General features: G+C 41.0%; 3 protein-coding genes across 10 annotated transcripts in view; 2 read left to right on the forward strand and 1 right to left on the reverse strand.

Annotated features, from left to right (window-relative positions):
* The window catches only part of CIROP (ciliated left-right organizer metallopeptidase), a 58,510-nt gene extending 58,238 nt beyond the window's left edge, over positions 1-272 (forward strand). The window contains exon 15 of the mRNA XM_088469966.1: positions 58-272. Coding sequence (XP_088326092.1) covers positions 58-253 — 196 coding nt within the window. The 3' untranslated portion in view covers positions 254-272. The remainder of the gene's footprint in view (positions 1-57) is intronic.
* Positions 180-16,366, reverse strand: CUNH14orf119 (chromosome unknown C14orf119 homolog). 6 transcript variants are annotated; one of them, XM_088469967.1, is made up of 2 exons: positions 16,200-16,366; positions 180-998 (listed from the first exon to the last, which is right to left on the reverse strand). In XM_088469967.1, exons 1-2 carry the CDS (start codon positions 16,356-16,358, stop codon positions 648-650), a joined length of 510 nt encoding a protein of 169 aa, XP_088326093.1. In that variant the 5' UTR covers positions 16,359-16,366; the 3' UTR covers positions 180-647. The 6 variants fall into 6 exon arrangements, with proteins under 6 accessions (XP_088326093.1, XP_088326095.1, XP_088326098.1 ...); XM_088469969.1 differs by lacking the exon at positions 16,200-16,366 and adding an exon at positions 16,129-16,198; XM_088469972.1 differs by lacking the exon at positions 16,200-16,366 and adding an exon at positions 15,907-16,190.
* ACIN1 (apoptotic chromatin condensation inducer 1) overlaps positions 15,927-20,459 on the forward strand; it is a 124,753-nt gene continuing 120,220 nt past the window's right edge. For 2 of the 3 annotated variants that reach the window (XM_088469962.1, XM_088469963.1), the window contains exon 1: positions 15,927-16,172. In XM_088469962.1, the coding sequence (XP_088326088.1) occupies positions 16,035-16,172 (138 nt within the window). In that variant the 5' untranslated portion in view covers positions 15,927-16,034. The remainder of the gene's footprint in view (positions 16,173-20,459) is intronic. The other variant, XM_088469964.1, reaches the window with a different exon arrangement.

The following is a 20,459-nucleotide window of genomic DNA, read 5'->3' on the forward strand; positions in this document are numbered from 1 at the left end:
GTGTAGAAACTACAGTTAATTTAACTCCAAGCGCTAAATCTCTCTACCCTTCTGCAGGTTCCTGTCTCCTGTTTCTCATAGCTCCATTATGAGTGAAGCTGGAATAATTGGGGGCTGTTTCTGTGGCATGTTGTGTGTATTGCTGATTCTCACTCTCTGGTGCAAGCACAAGACACAGATTCTGCAAGTCAGGGACATTTATCATTTACAAGTCATCGATACAAAAGGGAAGCATGATGTACTGGGCGTCTGAAAGAGGACATACATCCTTTGAATATGGGAATGAAAAGGAGAATCACTAACATTAAGAAAGACAAATCAAATCCAGATTTTACTAATAAACAGTACTAGAAATTGTCCACATATAATTGCTTCATCATATGAGCCATTTCTCCTAGGTGTAAAATAACTGACTCCTCCTCTTACTTTTATATCAACATATTCTAGCTGTAAGATTCATTTGTACCTTCTAAGTAGTAACAACAGTGGAGTACAATTATTCTCTGAGATTCACTGGACCCAGCAATACTATTCTGATTTAAGTCCAATAAGTCTTCCAAATTTCCATCATCAAATCCAAGCACTTCCTCCAGTCACTCTCACTTTTGAGGTTTTAGTTTCTCAGCATACATTCATGCTGTTACCCATCAGTCCTTGCCTGCAGTTCCAGCAACCTCCTTGTAAAACAGTGCTACAAAATCTTGGTCCTGCTGCTCTAATCGTCGTAAAAATTCATTCCTTTCATCCTCATCCCAGCCCTGGAACCACTGATCCCAAAGTCTCATTTGGCATTGAAAGATGCTAGGTGGCGCAGCAGAAAGGTTCAATGAGCCCAATCCCTCAAGGAGTAAGCAGAGTTTCCCAGGCACTGCCTTACACACCATATCCTGAAGGAAGTTTTTGCGCTGTGGCTCTGTCCATTCAGAAAACCAATGTAGAATACAGTGCATCTCCTGTGAAGGAACATATGAGATGGGGATAGCCTCCTCAGTCATAACCTGGCAAATAAAGACACAAATTTATAATGAAGTTAAATTTGTCACATAGTAATGCAGTAACATTAGTATTGCCATGGATACACTAGATTGCAAAATAAAGATTGGTTCTATTTTATTATCAACAAACTCTGGTCTTGAAGGATTTACATACTAGTAGTTGCTTGAATGGATTCTGGCTGCTTCACAGCTTTCTTGGTGATTTCTGCTTGCAGCCTATGACGGTGCGAGCACAATTCAGCTACCGTAATTGTGCGTAGAGCAAGCTACCAGTGGCCCTGACACCATATGCTGCTCAGTCATGTCATGGCTCCAGAACAGTGGCATATTTATGGAAGTTATTATTTTACACTTGGAGCCTCTATCTCAGAAGCTCCAACTATTCATGATGACTTCTCTTTACAGATCTGCATATACTCAAGAAATCACAGAAAATTACATATAGGCATTCTGCAATACAGAGCATTCTTTAATTTCAAGTGTCCAGCTCTGTGTTAAGAGGTGTGAATGGTGCCAAAGGAAAATACTGGGCAACAGCTACTCTGAGCTGGCAAATGGCTACTGGAGTTCCTATAGAGCACCAGAGAGAAAGCTTCTTCAGAACCAGAGGAAGGAGGTTAACTTGAGATAAATGCTGCAGGAAAGTCGTGGTTGTCAGCAGCTTACTGTCTTGACAGCTCTACGGTAACTTGTTCATCTTTCACTATCTCTCTCCTCATTCTAACCATAACCATACCATCGATAGCTGCACAGAAATGAGTCACTAGTGGCTGATAATGCTTCTGCCTACAGTAGCCAGACACACTTTCCCACCAGCATCTACAAATGTTATACGGCTAACTTTATGCACCATTATTCACCACACCTCATAGATTGTAAGCTCATTTGCGCGTGTGAAATACTCGTACAGTGCATGCATTCCACATTGTGCATGCACATAGGCACATTTGCAATTGAGAAGCACAGTATCTGATATGTGCTGGGCATTCTGGGTGGTGGCTATTCAGACGCATGAAGATGGTCTGTCTTATGGGCGTGTTACGGGAGTGTCTCAGGTGTGTCGCTGAACTGGTTGCAAACTTACTTAATTGCTCACATTTACTCCCTGACAGAGATTCTGTACCCACCATATGGCTGTTGCACGTTTCGATGGTGCAACCAATGGTTATGTCTAAAGACTCTTAAAGTGGGCATCTCAGTCCATGCACATTAAGACACAGGCTTGTACACCAGGAGAAGGGTTGATGTCAGCATTAGTATAAAGTCACAGACACAACTACAGTAAAAGATGCAAATTCAGTCACAGTAGCATGTGTGCGACTCAGAATCAGCCCCTATGTGTTATTCATTTATATTATTATCCCTTAATGTAGAGCACTACTGTCAGGTTGCAGCCTAGGATCGGCCGTTACTCACCTTAGCGTCGGCTTCCCCTGATCTCTAGTGCGGTCAGACACCAGGTGCGGCGGCGAGTGATGCGCTGAGGATTCTACCTCGGGTCTGCTAGGACATCCATGTGCTCGCTCCGTGATGTGGTTTCTGCGGTTACCATCATGGACGCAGCCAAGATAGTCTGTTTTCACCTGACTAACCCTTTATGCAATGGTAGCTTTGGTTGCGGTCAGCTGACAGTGTCCTCCAATGGACTGCTACCTTATGGTATAAAACCAGGCTCTGGACAACAGGAAGTTGCCTGTACAACAATGTTAATTCCAGTGTTAACTTGCTGTTGCAGCGTTCCAGATTCCAAGCTCCGTTCCTTTTAGTGACTTGTTCCTAGCATTTTCCACGGTGTGTGTACTCAGAACGTCTTGTGAGTACAATTTATTAAGAGTCATCTTCTGTGTTAGCTCTGCGGCTGAATCCTCAGCATGTGTACGGAGTTCATCATTCGAGCACCATCTCGTGATACCATTCTTCTGTGCTGCGTCTGAGACCACAGTGTGTTCTTAGTACATCATCCAAGGACCCGCTCATTATACCATCTCCTGTGCCAGCATTGCGACTGAAATCACTAAGTGTGTTCTCTGTACATCGCTTCAGTACAATCCTCCAATATCTTTCTCCTGTACTTGCCCTGTGGTAGTGGTCTTCCATTTTTTCCCACTTGTGCCAGATACCTGACCAAAGCGACCTGCCTACTGGGTGCAGCTTAAGCCCAAATCCCACTTGGAGGGGTCACTGGTGAACACCTCCCAATAGGCTAGACTCTGCGCCTTTGGTCAGGTCTCGCCATCATCTAGTAGTGGTGGATGAGGAAGACACTAATCCAAGTCCTTCGTCTCCTGTTCCCTCCTCAACCTGAGTCCACGTCTTCTAATCTCATGGTGGAGAATCATCTTAGCCAGAGCATGACAACTACATATGTTGGCATTTTATAAACAATAATTTCAGTGTTGCTGAACTGTATTATTATGACAATATATTGAAACATAACTTATTCACGGGGTGTGACTAGCTCCACGAGAATGTTACTAATAATGTGGGAGCCGGTGTTACCAGTGTTGTGCATATGTAATCTGCACAAGGGGTATAATCAATGTGAAAGTCTATGAACAAAAGAGAAACACCCTTTGTTAATGTGACCATATGAGAAAAAAAGAAAAATGGAAATTGGGGCTGATTCAGAGGTGGATGCAATGCCAAGATTTGCAGATATGAGCACTTTTTTGGATTGAGCATGTGTCAGTCGTACTGAGCACACACCACGTTAAATTACTAACGGCAGTCGCAGTGAGGACTTGGACGCAGTAGAATTGATAGACAGGGAACATCTATACAGCAAGAGGCTACCAGGGTGCAGCAAGTGATCATTGAGGAGGCCCTGGCCAGCAGCACTAAGAGCGCAAGAAATGCCTCCACGGATGTCACAATTAGCTTCAAACAGGCTAGACTTTCTGCAAAAGATAACAAAGAGTGATGGTGTTGAAACCTAACAACTTTCGACAGAACAGCGGAGAGAGAAAGTTGGCCTAAGGATCAGTGGGCAGGCATTTTGTCATCCTTACTGTCAGGTGAACCACAAAAGGCATATTTGGACTTAAGCCCAACTTATAGCAAGGGCTATGGTTAACTAAAAATTTTAATTTTGACTCTTTTGGGTGTCACAGCATCTGTTTGAGCACAAGTTAATTATTGGGGATACCACATGGATAGGCCTCTCCCTGCTCTCAAATACATGACCTCATCCATCTCACCAAGAAGTGGCTACAACCACAGACTAACGTCCCGCAATTTACGATCTACAGTGAATTCTTGTAAGACTGTTCCAGGGCAAAAAGGTGCTGGATGGTGGAAAGAACATACACATCCAGATACTGTAGGCTTGGAACTCGGAGATTGGCCAGCTGTGCCAGGAAAGTACCTGCCTCATATAAGACTTGATAAAAATATGATCAGATGTTTTAGATGTGGTGGCTCGGCCCATGTTGCGGTTAATTGCCCACTTACTTCTGAACCTATGCACTATGATACTGCTTATGTAAATTGCAGAGAATCTTTCTTTGCTCAGATAGCCTGCACTGAGCGAGATAAACAAATGTGTATAATCACTGTAGAAAGCAAATGGGTAGAGGCTATGTTAGGTTTTGGTAGCCTAGTTACTCTAGTAAAAGCAGAGTTGGTGAACCCCTCAAAACATCAGGGAAAAAAAAGTTGTTGGTGTAACCTGTATACACGGGATACTTGGCATTATGACACTGACGTAGTAAACACAGAAATACAGTGTGGTCCCACTAAGGGATTACTTCCTTTTTTAATGTATGATGCTATATTGGGGAGAGATTTTTCCCACTTCTGGAAGCTGTGGGAAACCCAATTTTTTACATAAGTAAAATAACCCAGACCTGTTTTTTTGTTACTGATACAATGGCAGTGGAAATGTTCCCCAAGTCTGAATGTTCCCTTTTCCAAGCATGATTGGGAAGTCAGAAAATTATGGCAGCAACAGTGGAGCACAGAGTGATGTACTCCATACTCAAGAATAAAATATTTTTGAACGAGTTGACTGATCTTAAAGTGATAAAATATATTTTTGCCTCAGAACAGTTAAAAGACCATACTCTGGTAAAGGCTAGAGAGAATGTAAAAGTGGTAGATAGAAACCCAGTAGAACCTGTTAGTGTACTGCCATGTGAAGGTAAGACAACCTACTAAGATTTGTGACAATTTATCCTGTACCATGCTCCCAGGCCACATTATAGAAGTGTGCTTGACCCATCACCCATTATTAAGGTTGTGTTTGAAAGAATAGCTATGGACTTGGTTGGACCTCTAATAAGACTACCCGGGGTCATCAGTATATTTTGATGGTAATGGATTGCACTACCAGATACCCAGAAGTGAAACTATTGCGCAATATGTCAGCAAGGAAAATTGCTAGGAAACTAGTACATGTCTTTAGCGGAATGGAAATGCCTAAGGAGATCCTAATTGATCAGGGTACCCCATTTATGTCAAGAATCATGAAAGTGTTGTGCCACCTGTTTAAGGTTACTCAGCTAAGGACCTCTGTGTATCACAACACTGATGGTATAGTGGAGAGGTTTATCAAATCTTTATAGACTATGCTAAGGAAAGTGGTGGATAAAGATGGGAAAGATTGGGATTATTTTTTATCCTATTTATTGCAGGCTATTCGAAAGGTTCCACAATCTACCGCAGGGTTTTCACCTTTTGATTTGCTGTGTGGGTACACCCAAGTGGAATGCCGGATATTGCAAAAGAGACATGGGAGAGGCAAGCCAGTCCTTATAAGACAGTTATTGAGCATGTTTTTCAGACTCGGGAAATAATAGCTACAGTGGTTATGATAGCAAGAGCGCACTTGGAACAAGCCCCCAACAGGTAAAACAAAGGGTGTGAAATCATAAATGCCCAATTATGCATCATTGCTCCTGGTGTCAGGGTGTTTATTTTGATTCCCACAGTAGAAAGTAAATACTTGGGAAAGTGGCAAGTACCATTTGGGGTCATTCCGTGTCAAATCAACACACTGATTTTACCATACCAGCTTATATTGATAAAATTTGGTATATGGAGAGTATATGTAGTCTAAGAAAAATACAAAATATTATTTAAATACGAGTATATCGTGCGGTTTCCATAAATAATCTGTCAAAAATGCACAACCATCATATTTTCAATCGCCATAGCAGCTCTGCTAATTAAGCTAGAGCTGTGAGAGTGGTGTAATTTTACTGTTTTTTTATGCCCTTTCCTGATATACAACACAATAGGCCTTGTGAGGAAAAACTTTCCAAATTCAAAGTGAAATTTATGATCATGATTATCTCAAAAAGTGGGAGGATAATGGGTTCATACTTAAAAATAATTTTAAAGCAAGGTAGTCTATTCAATAAAGCCGGGTGTATAACAAGTAGTAATAGGTAATAATAGATTTGATGGCTTCATTAGTTTAAATTAGGGATGTGCAGGCTCGGATAGATTCGAGTTTGCACGCCGAAAAGTCCAGGAATGATGATGTTTGTCCATGCAAGATGACGTTTAGCCTCTTTCTGAGTTCCGTTTTTTTGGAGGGAAAAATCCGAACTCGGCGTGCAAACTCGAACCTATCCGAGCCTGCACATCCCTAGTTTAAATTATATAAATCAAGTTGAATAGAAATACTTGACATTGTATTAGTCAGTCAACAATGTTAGCTGAAGATAGTTTAAAAACCTCCTGAGGCATTGTCAAAGTGTCATCAGGAGACATGACAAATTCTTCCAGTTGGAGTTATAGGGTCAACTTTGCATAAAACATCTATTAGTAGGTATCCATAGTACATCAGGCATCCTTGAATAGAAGAATGATGGTGAAGGTCCAGCTAGATGAAGGAAGGTCACTTTTAATTAGTCTTCATTCTTGTCCATCACATAAGCAAGCCACCATTTGTTATACACAATGGATATATAGCCATTTTTGTGTGTCAACTGGAGTTTCTCTAGAGACTTTGTAACGAATACTGTAGATGATGTTGTAGCCTTAGATATTTCTTATGTACTTGAATCAACAGGTATAAAAGCATGATACTGTTGTGTTCCCTGAATAGTTACTGACTGGCTGAAACGATCATTCAAAAATGTTTCAGACTCAATATAGTCTTCTTGCGTTGTAAATGTCAAATTAATTTCAGATATAATTTCTACTGCAGTTGGAGAGGTGTGAGGATTTGGTTCTCATATGGACATTGTAGGCTGGCTCTAGCTGCCAGTCTCTTGACTGTGCCGCCAACTCCATCAAAGGGGCATTTCCCATGCGCTGTGGCCTGCAATACTGAGCATTATTTCTAACCATTGATTCATGAGAACAATGATTCATGAGCATGAGTCATAAACAATGCATTAACATTATTAGAGATCATTGTTTTCTTGCAAGCATTATTCATTGTTTTTAGTTAATAGTCATATAGGAACTTTTATAATTATGCCTACAATTTTTGTAAATTCTCTTAATTACTTTGACAAACTCTACATGTGAGAATATAGAATATCTATATTATATATTCTCACATGTAGATATTGACAAAAAGTAATTAAGAGAATGTACATTTAATTCAAATATTGAGTGTTGGGCTAATTTTAGTTGTTCCCTCATTCTACTATATAAAAGCGAAAATTTGTCCTTCTGTCTTTCTATACAAATCCACACAAGCCACGATCGTGAAATTTTACATACGAGCGTATTATAACACGGCGGAGGCAACTAAAAAATGTTTAAATCAAAATTACTGTTAATTTTTAATTAAGGAAAAGCCATAATTTTTGCATAGCATTCGCCCTCTACAGGTCAGGGTTGGAATTACAAAAGGATTTAGCTTATCTACTATTTTTTCTTTTGTATCTTCTCTATTAAATCGAAATTACTGTTACTTTTTAATTAATTAAAAAAAACACAATTTTTGCATAGCATTCGCCCTCTACAGGTCAGGTACGGAATTACAAAAGGATTTAGCTTATCTACTATTTTTTATTTTCCATCTTCTCTACTATATCAAAGCAAAAATTTGTCCTTCTGGACTTCTGTCTTTCTATACAAATCCACAGTTTACAAGTGAAGATCGTGCCATTTTACATACGAGCGTATTAAAACACGGCGGAGGCCACTAAAAAAATTTAAATCGAAATTAATTACTGTTAATTTTTAATTAATTTAAAACCACAAGTTTTGCTGGACGCTCATTGTGAGGCCCCACGGCATATGGGTAGGGCCTCGGAGCAAGCGTTTTGTGTTGTCATGTTTTGACATGATCTTAATGTTTATTATCGAAGAGAGCTTTAGTAGGCTTTGCCAGCATTCTCAGCTCTCTGACTATACCAAATTACGCAACAACATTTACTTCTTTCTTCCAACTGTGTCAAAATGATGAATTTGCAAGGACCCTGCTGTACTGTGAGCTGCCAAAATACTACACATGGAATGCTTCTCCCAAAGTTTTGGTGCGCAGAAAACAGGGAGTCACTGTAGATGGTCATCCTGGTATCAGAGCAACAGAAGCTCTTGGCCGTGTTTACACTGTACATCCTACAAAATTTGAATGCTTCCATCTCCGAAGTTTGCTTTATACCGTTACAGGTCCTACTTCCTTCGAAGACCTTTGATGGGGACGTTTCTCACACTATTTGTGAGGCCTGCCTAAGGAGAGGTTGGTTGGAGGATGATGTGTAAACAAACATTCTTAAAATCCCGGGCAACGCAGGGTACTCCAGCTAGTTGGATTTAAAAATAGGCCCTGATTTTTTCAAACATAGTGCCTACTCCGGTTTAAAATGATTTTTAATTATGAACTCATTATCCTCCCACTTTTAGATTTTGACTAACATTAGTAGACTATTTCCAGAATTTTTTTTTACTTTTTTGTCGTCGTACTTTGAGATAATCATGATCAAAAATTTCAGTTTGAATTTGGAAAAAGATTTTCCTCACAAAGCCTATTAATATTGTGTTGTAGTGCATGTTTGACAGATTTTTTAAAATTTTACATAGCCATATTTTGGAAATGGCATGAGATATTTAAATAAAATTTTGTATTTTTTCTTAGACTACATATACACTCTCCATATACCAAATTTGAAAAAACTCTGAGCTGGTGAGTTAAAATTTTAACAAAAAGTGTGTTGATTTAACACAGAATGAGTCTTTGAAATCATAGAAAAAGTGGATGAGGTGTAAGAGCCTGGGAAAAGAAAGCCAGAACAGATGTACCATGTAAATCTTATAAAACCTAGGAAAGTTAGAGTAGCTGTCAGCTACCCTGTTCCCTCCAGCAACTACAGTACATTTGGTTCATGAAGTAACAATAGCCAAAAACCTCTCAACTATTCAGCAGCATGAGGTTAAAGAATTTCTCATATGAATAAGATTTTTTTTGGGACATACCTGGCAAAAGAAGAGTCATTAAACATAACCTAATCACTGAATCAGGAGCTAAGGTTAACCTAAGGTCCTATAGAATATCAGTAGCCCAAGAAGAATCTGTGTCTAAAGAAATTAAAAAAATTTTTGGAATTAGATATAATTGAGGAGTCACAGTGAGTGGTCAAGTCCCATTTTACTCATTCCGAAACCCGACAGGAGCTTACACTTCTGCAATGATTTCCATAAATTAAATGGTGTGTCTAAGTTTGATTCCTACCCAAAGCCTCGTTTGGATGAACTTATTGGAAGTCTGGGAAAAGCATGATACTTAACCACTCTAGACCAAAAAGTACTAGCAAGTGCCATTGACAGACAAGGCACCGCAGGGCCTGTTCCAATATAAGATGTTGCCATTTGGGTTACAGGGGGCACCAGCCAGCTTTCAGAGGATGATGGACAAAATTCTAAAGGCCCCATAGGCAGTGTGCTGCTGCTTATCTCAATGATGTAGTCATCTACAGTCCTGATTGGCCACCTCAATTACCTAGGGTACAAGTAGTGTTGGACTCCATCCGTGAGGCAGGATTGACAGTCAACTCAAAAAAGTGTTGCTTAGCGATGGAAGAGGTGAAGTATCTTGGATACACCATAGTCAAAGGTTTGATAAAGCCCCAACTTAATAAAATTAAGAAAACACAAAATTGGCCACAATCCCCAAATAAGAAGCAGACAAGAGCTTTCTTAGGAATCACAGGATATTATCAAACATGTATACCCAATTTTGCCACTATTACTGTCCCTTTCACATACCTTACCAAGGGTAAACAGTTAGTTATGGTTAAGTGGAATGCTGAGGCAGAAAAGGCTTTTCGGGTGTTGAAGGCAACATTGAGCACCCAACCAGTTTTAATGCACCTGACTTTAAAAATTAATTTGTCATGCAGATAGATGCATTAGATGTAGGGATAGGTGTTGTCTCAAAGCAAACATGGTGAAGAGGATCCTCTTATTTAAGTAGGAAATTGAATATACATGAGAGAAATTATGCCAGTGTTGGAAAAAGCATTGGGAATTAAGTGAGCATTAGAAACACTAATGGTACTACCTTTTGGGGCAGAAACAAAGATTATTTACGATCATGCTCAGTTGAAGTGGATGGCTGAGAATAAAGAGACCAAAGGGAGAACAAGTAGATGGTTCTTGGCATTGCAAAATGGCCAACGCAGATGCTTGGTCCCGTTTTTCGCTTAGGGGCTACAGGTGTACAGAACCACAGGTCAAAACAGGAGGGGAAGGGTTGTATGTGACAAAAACACTACTGGAAAAATTGCCATGTGGATATATATATACCTAGGTTTATAGCACAAAACATCAAACAGTAACAGTGCCTCTTAGCAGGCCTCTAACCTGCCCCAAAGGCAGTGTGAGACTAGAAATAGTGAAAACCTTTTATCAGCCTCTCACAGGTGTTCTGGCAATCAAGTTTACAAATTAGCTAACTGTCAACCAGGCAGAAGCTAGGAACCTAAAAGAATACATATTTCCCTTTGATAACTTCCCCTTCTTTTTCCCCTCCTGTTTCGACCTGTGGGAAGGAACACCTGTACTCACTCATTGGCCAGTTGGCTTCCTGGCCTATGTTCTACTCAGAATTAAAAATTTTGCAATGCCAATAACCATTGTCTCTTTAGTCTCAGACATCTACTTCAATGGAGCATGATTGGTAATCAATCTAAATTTTCTCCGCAAAAGGTAGTACCTTAGAGTCTCTAATGGCCTTTTAACTGCCAATGCCTTTTTTTCAACAATGGTGTAATTTCTCTTGTTTATATTCAATTAACTACTTAAATAAGGGGATGCTCTTCACTAGCTTTGTTTTGAGACCGAACAGCACCAATCCCTACATCTCATGCATCTGTCTGCAAGAGAAAAACATTTTTAAAGTCAGGTGTCATCAAAACTGGTTGGGTGTACAATGTTACCTTCAACACCTGAAAAAAACCTATTCTGCCTCAGGAATCCACTTACCCATAACTGACTGTTTACCATTGGCAAGGTGAGTCAAAGTGGCAAAACTGGGTATAAATATTCTATAATACCCTGTGATTCCTAGGAAAGCTCTCACTTACTTCTTATTTAGGGTTCGTGGCCAATTTTGTATTGCCTCAATTTTATTAAGTTGGGGTTTCATGAAACCTCTGCCTATGGTGTATCCAACATACTTCACCTCTTCCATTCCTAAAAAAACACTTGTAAATCCTGCCTGTACCCTGCTTGTACCCTTTGCAAACCAGCATGCTGCTGCAGCCTGATGAAACCAACTCCCAGCCAAGATGCAGCAATTCTGCATACTGCGTTACAGATAAAGTATCCAACGTACAGGCTGGAATCCCCACAGAGCCATCAAAGGAGTGCCAAGTAACCAAGCCTGCCAATGTAAGCCACCTGTCTTCACTGACTAGCTTTAACCCAATGGATGGACATTGCAGAAATTATCTGAATGTTGCATCCCACCACCTGTGATCTGGACCCTGCCTCAACCAAGCTTCTAATAGGGTGTACGGAAATAATTGACCCTGTATTTTCAAAAATAGTTCAATGCTCTTTGCAGACAGGCATTTTTCCTGCACCACTAAAGGAAGCAATTGTTAGAACTTTCCTTAATAAAACTAATTTAGATCCCAACCGCATGACCAACTACAGACCGGTATCATACCTTCCTTTTCTAGTAAAGGTTATCGAGAAAGCGGTCGCAACTCAACTGGAAACCAGTCTGTCAGCCTATGATGTTTATGATCCATTCCAGTATGGATTCAGTAGAAGACATAGAATGGAAACAGCTATGATCTTTTGATGGCAAGAGACAAAAGGTGACTGTTCAATCTGAATCCTTCTGGATCTCTCTGCTGCATACGATACCGTGGACCATGGGATTCTGACTGAGCGATTGAAACGTTTCCTTGGACTAGATGGCACAATTCTTAGGTGGTTCAAATAATTTCTCACTGGCAGGTCACAGAGTTTCTTCTGGCGTATACTCGACCAATGCCACTGCCATGCTGTGTTCCACAGGGTTCTATAACTATATGTTACTTGCAGTATACATGCTACCACTGGGTGATATAATCAGACGTCATGGCCTGGTCTGCCACTGCTATGCAGAGGATACACATCTGTACCTGTCCTTAGCTCTGGGTACAGAGAACCCAACAGCAACCTTAAATGGCTGCCTAGCTGAACTCCAGGAGTGGATGAGTGCCAGTTGGCTGTGACTGTATCTTGATAAAACAGATCTTTATGATAGGTGCTCACAATCAAAGGCCAGGGCTGCAGGATAACCAACCAACTGGACTTAAGTTTGGGAGTTCAGAATTACAAAACACGGAACATGTCCGGAATCTTGGTGTTGTCTTGGATAGTGACATGCCACTTAGACATCAGTTATCAGCCACAATCAAGTCCTCATTCTTTCATCTTAAGTACAGAGCCAGAATCAAGCACTTCATTCCCTCAGAAGATCTGCCTAAAGTCAAACATTTATTTATTACCAGCTATTTATATGGCGCACACATATTCCCAGCACTTTAAAGAGAAAATGTAGGCATTGATATCAGTCCCTGCCCCAGTAGAGCTTACAATCTATATTCCCTACCACATGCTCGCATACATACATACTAGGGTTTTTTGTTGGGAGCCAATTATCCAACCTGTATATTTTTGGAGTGTGAGGGGAAACCAGAGCACCCGGAGGCCACAACCACAGTGCTGTGAGGCAGTAATACTAAACATTACACCATCTGTGCTGCCCCATACATGCATTTGTATTATCACGTTTAGATTACTGCAATGCCCTCTACCTGGTCCCAGCAAAACAATTGCACCTCTTGCAGCCGATACAAAATACAGTTGCTAAGCTATTAACCAACCAACCCCGTTTCAGCCACATAACATCCATTCTCTACTCCCTTCACTGGCTACCTGTAAGTTGGAGAATCTGTTTCAAGATTGGCTAATTTTCATAGCCCTACATAACCAGGGCCCAAGTTACCTGAAGCAGCTTCTGATTCCTTACTGCCCAGCTCAATTACTGTGATCTGTAGATTAAGAACTATTAGTAGTACCTAGAAACTTCCTGAATTCAACTGGGGGTCGAGCGTTTAGCTTTGCGGCACAGACTCTATTGAAATCACTTCCCTTCAGTTTGAGATGCCTCCACTCTAGAATCCTTCAAAAACAGACTCAAGACTCACCTGTTTATTCAAGAGTATCACTAATGTTTACCTTTGCTATTAAGCTTATTTTCTATTTTAAATGCAAATGTAAAGCACTTTGAGTCCTAATAGGAGAAAAGTGCTCTATAAATAACATTATTACTACTACCCTTGGTAAGTGCAGTAATGAAACTCCTGGAGGCAATGGAGGCATTCGTCTTTTGATCTTCCGGCACCGCCGGTGACTGCTGCAATAGTTATTTTTGTTTATTGCGACGTAGTGCACATGACATCATTAGGTCACACTACACTGCTAAAAGGCGGTGCAAAGAGAAGCAACCAGAAGAGACAGAAAAAGGGGTGTGGCTGTGGCAGACATCTAAAGCGCTACCCGGAGCCACCTGGGGAGGAGAGGCTGGGGTACCACTGTCTATTTCGCCTCCGGGGCGCCTGGTATGAACTTACACCCCTGGGTAAGTGAGACTGCCAATCGGGACTACAGCTGACTACACTGAAATAAGCAGCAGCATACTGTCTATGGGGCCTTTAACATTCTTTCTACCCTTTACCAAAGTAGGATCTTTTAACTTTTCTGAGGCAAATATATATTTTCTTACTTCAAGATCACGCATACAGTCAACTGGTTCAACATTTTCTACCTCAGTAGGGAGTACATTATTCTGTGCCCCACTGCTGCTCTAGTCATTTTCTGACTCTGTTTGCCTTCTATACAGAGAATTTACACATTTATCTGGCTCAGCCGCTCGGTCTGCAGTGCAGGCTAGCTGCCGTTTACATAAGCAGTAACACATTGCATAGGTTTAGAGGTAAGTGGACAATTAGTCGCAACATTGCCCGAGCCGCCACATCTAAAACATCTGATCATATTTTTATCAAGTCTTATACAAGGCAAGAACCTTCCTGGCACAGCTGGACAATTTCCAGGCTCCAAATAGTATCTGGGTGTTTATGTTCGGTCACACCCTTTTCCTTTAGAACAGTCTTACAAGAATTCACTGGAGATCGTCTTTGCGGGACTAAGGGTCATTGAGGTGCACTCAACAATACCTCTGCTGCCGCATACCGCTCCACCATTTCCACATGCTGGTTTGCTGGTTTAGGGTTCCCGTGTCTCACACAACCAGTATTTCTGATGACTACTATTACAGTACTACACTAAAAAAAAGGTGGTATTATATAAATAAAAAAAATAATAATGCTATAGGCAAGACTAATCAAGATGTACCAAATATGCTAACTTACTCAGGAATTACACTTTAATTAAAGATATATGTTTAATTACGCAAATTACACCTTAGCTAAAGATAATTGTTCCATGCCGCAAGTCCACTTTTGCTACAATTTGCATGTACATACACAGCTGTACTAGTAATTATAAGCTTACTAGTTACCAGCCCGTCAAAATGACGAGACATTGTTGCACCTGCGAAGTGTTTTTTAAGCGCTCAAACGAGTCACTATCTAATAAAAAAGGACACTTATTTTTGTAATAATTGGGAAAAATGGTTCACCTCATTGAATTACTGTAATACTGGTACAGTGATTCCTTTCCATTACAAATATCACACTTTCATCAGTTATACTAACTAGGGCTGAGTGTGGAAACTCTTTGCGTAAGCGTTATATGATTGTTAACGAGAAAAAAATAAATGAATAGCAACACCAGTCGCCTACCCTCCAACATGACCTGCTCCATCAGGTACAAAATGCTCTGCCCCTGGACTTCCCACCTAATGTATGATTGCAGCCACCTGTGTTGAACTAGGTAATTGATGAGACAGGTGTTTCACCACAGGTGGCTGCAATTATAAATGAAGAGGAAAGTCCAGGAGAAGAGTATTTTGTACCTAATGGAACGGGTCATGTTGGAGGGTCTGCAGTCGGTATAATCCTCTTCACAGTCATGATAAACTATGCTTCAATTGTACTACTGCGAACGAGTAAAGGGAACTGGACATGTTCTGCAGATGTTAATAGTGGATTCAAAACTACTACTCTAAATAATTGAGAAATAACAAATTTTAGTACTAAATAAAGAAAAGTTTACATTTGAAATTGTAGATATTTGGTGGCAGAAACCGCTGCGATTACTAGTTCTACAAAAGCAAACTGTACTAAGCCTGTTCTTGTGTTCTACACAGCACAGGTTTATAGTTTGCAATATTTAGCAGCACTAACAGTACCTCTAAAGTCCACTAGGTGTAGCTGTAGTTCTGAGAGAGCAGAAACACCACCACTTACTACCAGACATGGGCGGGGCCAATGTTGCTGCGCGAAGATGACGCAACAGGAAGGAGGGGGAACAGATTCTCCGACTGTACCCGAGCTCGGAGGCGGAAGTGCCCGAGACTGACGTCACACAGCGGGATCGGCCGAAGTCGGTCGTATAGCGCCCCACAGCCGGTGCTCCGCTGTCTGACCGAGTTAGTACTGAATTGGGGCTCAGAAAATGTCAGAGCTAGAGGATGTAACGCTGGACGGGAGGCCGCTGGACAGCCTTCGGGTCACTGACTTAAGAACGGCACTTGAGGAACGGGGATTACCTAAGAGTGGTCAGAAGAGCACACTCATGAAGCGGCTGAAAGGGGTAAGTGTAAGGGCTTCTGCTACCTACCACGGTATAATGCGCGGAGACGCGCACTCCCCACAACAATCTTCCTGCGCGCTCCCGCGGCCCCCTCCTCTTCCTATGGCGGAGCGCAACGCTCCTGCGCCAACGCCAGACGACGTCTAGCCGCACATGCGCAGTGGGCTTTGGATGATGGCGACGCATGCGTGGTGCGCTCGGGGAGGCCGCCTTCCCGCCCTTTCCCACTTAACGTCGGTTACGGGCGCGCGTCCCCGGTGTGCCTGGCCCCGCCCCCTCGCTGCGTACCCGCGCACATACGGGACAGCGGCCTCATTAACCTATATTATATATGTATATAATTATAAACATTTACAGTGTGGCCGCCATGTGCGACTTGTGAGCGGGGTTTCTGGCATCCTACGGTGCACCGGCCACCGGGGCATGCCGGCACCTCCCCCAGCTCGTCTCGTTATACATTGCTGATGGCCGGTTTAGTCTGACCAGTGCCTAATTGTGCCCTCCATGTCTGTAACCGGGGCTGCGCTCGTCTCGTATTCATTCCATGGGGCCATATGGCAGCAGCAGCATCATTCTGCTCATCTGTGTGGCTGTAATGTGCTGTGTGTCCGGCCATACTGCTGCCCTCCCCTCTCCATCACTCTTGTACCAAGTTCTCAGCTGTTCACTAGAGTTTGGGAAATATGTTGCATATACGATTATTATTCAAAAATAATGTTACTACTGCACTATCTTTGTTCTTAGTGCAGTTATTGATGTAAGATATAGTATTGTGTTTGGGGTTGAAACATTAGTAATATCAAGGAGGATAAATACACATGTTGTTTCTCCATTATGTTTGGCCACAGAAGAACAGCTTTGGTCATTTTAAAAAAAAATAAGGGCCATCAGCATCTAGACGATTCAATTAGACTTTTTTTATACGCTGTCAAAGGATTTTACGGGGATGACGGATGCTACGTATGATTGCTAGTATCATTTTTAAAAATATATTGTAAAAAATGCTGTCCAAAAGATTATATTGGGTGATGTTGGGATTTTATTTTCATACTTCAACTTCACAAACTAATTTTTAATTTAATGTAAAAATATATATATATAATATATATTTTATTAAAAAGATAATACGTTTCAAGTTAAGACAAAAATTGTTTTCTATAGGCGGCAAAAAAGCCGGAAAAATGAACCCGGCCACATGAGTACGTTTGTCTTTGGTGGTTAAGTATGAAATGGCTCCATGCATGCTGGACACACTGAATCTTTGCATTTTTCACAACTGTAGCAAGTGCGTCTGGTGGTACAGTTTTTGTCATAGCATCGTGGAGGATTTTTAAGATACATTTATTTATTTATTTTCGGATAATGTCCATCTCCATCCAATCTTATTTCAGGTACAACCTTCTGCTTTTTTGGTGGTGTTTCCACATTAGAATTAGAAGACCTTCTCCTTTATTTTGGTGTTCTCACCCATTTGAATTAATGTTGCTGCAATTCCCCCTTTGAAATCTAGTAAATTCATGTTTGATTTCTCGCTATATTTGAACGCAATCCTATGGTAACCTGTTTGATTGAGCAATCATCCTAGCGCACATATCTACTCCCTCCATAACTTGTATTGGATGACAGCAAACTGCCTTGTTACTTGGGCATACTCCTTTCGTTTTCTGTTACATCTGGAGATGACGTCTTGCGGTTCTACTCCTGCATATGTAGAGATCATCCCATAACTGGCCATGCAATTCAGGGGTATTGCGCAAAGAGGGTTCTCGCATGAATACTTTTTTACATCAAATTCTTTGATGCAATGGTAACTAACCATCACATTAAAAGGTTTCAATGGTGGAAGCCCAGCTATCATTTGATGGTGGGCTGCTGATGTCCATCCCTAGCAAGAATCTGGGAGAAGCGTAGACTGGCGGCACAGAGAGGGAGTGACGTCATCAATATGCGCCGGCAGCCAGACGATCTTTGCATAGCACAAAAAACACACATAGATTATACACTGACACAAAAATACCCACAAGCGCTGGATGTTTACTATTTATGTTGAATTGTATAAACACAATACAAAAACCCTGTTAGATGAATACAATCACAATTCCTAAATATATATAGAGTACATTCCCGTATTTTTAAAGCAAGCATGTTAAAGTCTAAACCAGCTTGGTTTAGCCTTTAACATGCATGCTGCTTTAAAAATACTATTTATTTGCTAACATAAATTTGCCCACGCGAAAGACGTTAAATAATCTTTAGTTTTGTAGAAAAGAAAGGGACAATGGCCAGCCTTAATCAAGAACTGCATTTGTTGATATTACACATGGGGAATTAAAATTACTGCTGATTAATTTGACAAACACAATATAAAATTAAAACTACACGCAGAATTAACCAAATTGGTCCCTTTGGTGACTTTTTCCCCTATTGAGATGCTATTTGTTAAAGTTTTAAGGCATTTAATTTATGTAGACCTTGTGTTTTTTTATTTGATGTTTTGGGCCAAGATAAACGAGAATAACTGAAAATTAGAGAGTGTGAATAGACACTATAAGATGTTACTTTTAATTTTTAATAAGATTACATTTTGCAACAACAATAACATCACACTTGTTTCCTTTTAATAAATTACAGTGTTGCAAATGGTCATCAAGGACATGATGAAAATGCTGATAATGCTGCCATCCATTTAACGATGCGGGGGACGACGACACGATTACGACGCTGTCGTCTCCCGCGGGGTGAACTGCATACACTGAACGTTCAGACTTTCAGTGTATGCAGATCAATCATCCCAGAACATGGCAACCTGACGGCGGTCGTCAGGTTGACCGTCATGTTCGGGCGATGATGTTAAAAACGACCAGCGGGCGCGTGCATCGCTGGTCGGTTTTAACCTTTTACTGCCCGATTTGCTGGCGATTACAAAGCAATGGAGCGATAATGACAGTCGTTATCGCTCCATCGCTAGGTATAATCGCCTAGTGGATGGGCAGCATTAAAGGGAGAGCTTTGTAGATTTACTTTGTTATGGGCAACATGTAATATGGATTAGATCTGTTCTAGGAGTTGTAGTTGCTGAGCTTACGTGCAGCATACTGTATTTGTCTTTACTGACTTCTAAAGAGATTGGTGACCTTAAAAATGCAAAGTGTGTTGTTTTTAATTTTTTTGCAACTGTATATATAGGGGCATATTCAATTAGGTGCGAAAAGCCGTTTTCGGTGAAAAAGTTTCGCCGGTGACGAAATTTCGCCAGGTGAAAACTTATTCAATTCCTAAGACTCGTCGCCGGTGCGGAAAGTCAATGCATTGGAATAAGTAAAAAAGATTCGCCTATGAAAGCAGGCGAAAAAAAATGCAGTTTAGGGGTGCAAACTTGTGGGAACCCCCTTCCAGCCTTGGGACAGCCCCCCCAAAGGTAAACTGTCAAAAAAAGTTTAAAACAAAAGAACACCCCAAAAAATGACTTTCAAAAAGGAGGCTAAAAAGTTCAAAGTTGGGGGACAAACATAAAAACTAGCGACATAGACTCCAGGGGGGGCCCCAAGTATGCCCCAGGTGTTTTTAAGATTACTGGTGCTTGCGGCGTGTTTTTTTTTTTTTTTTTTTAAGTTTTTTAAAACTTCACATTAGCAACTTTAAAATATGCTTGCACCTATTTTCATGTACCCCAAATTTGCTGGGACTACTTATTTTCTCACAAAAAACCCTGCAAAATGCTATTCTTCACCACTTGTGCAAAGACGCTAATTAGCAGCTATTGAGAGCATTTAAGTACCCCAAATATCTTCAGTAGGGCTATTCGGGGGTATCTATAGTGATCACCAATGTTAGTGCATCTTTTGGGGGGTGTCAGGTTGATTTCCCCAAAACTGACAGCACTTTTCGCCTGTTTGAGTTCCGCCGGAACCCGTTTCCGCGTCCTTTATAATTGAATACGGGGATAAGTGTTGACGCGCGCCAAACTTTTCCACTGGTAAAACCAGCGATGACGGTGAAAAGTCCGGCATGTGAAAAGCTGACTACTTTTTGCACCTAATTGAATATGCACCATAGTCTGTGGTATTATATCTTGCACTTGCCTTTACATGTTGTTGTATATATTAGGAAGTTTAATGCACTGGCCTAAATGTCTGTTTGACTATTCCAGATTACCACTCTGATGACCAGATCAGTCAGCACGTTTGCCACTTGTGCAAGGTTAAATTGGACTGATCTGATTGCTTAGGATTTGTACTGAGAAGTCTGATTTCAGTGTAAAGCCAGTCTTCCTGCTCCTTTCTGCAT

This window comes from Taudactylus pleione, unplaced genomic scaffold (assembly GCF_031769625.1).
Source record: "Taudactylus pleione unplaced genomic scaffold, aTauple2 ptg000095l, whole genome shotgun sequence".
In the NCBI taxonomy this organism is placed as follows: domain Eukaryota; kingdom Metazoa; phylum Chordata; class Amphibia; order Anura; family Myobatrachidae; genus Taudactylus; species Taudactylus pleione.

Excerpts from the sequence above, each read along its gene's own strand:
- CUNH14orf119 (XM_088469967.1), bottom strand. The coding sequence starts at position 16,358 with ATGCGTCGCCATCATCCAAAGCCCACTGCGCATGTGCGGCTAGACGTC. Across the intron at positions 999-16,199 it reads TCTCCGCGCATTATACCGTG|GTTATGACTGAGGAGGCTAT; the intron begins GTAGGTAGCAGA and ends TTTATTTGCCAG.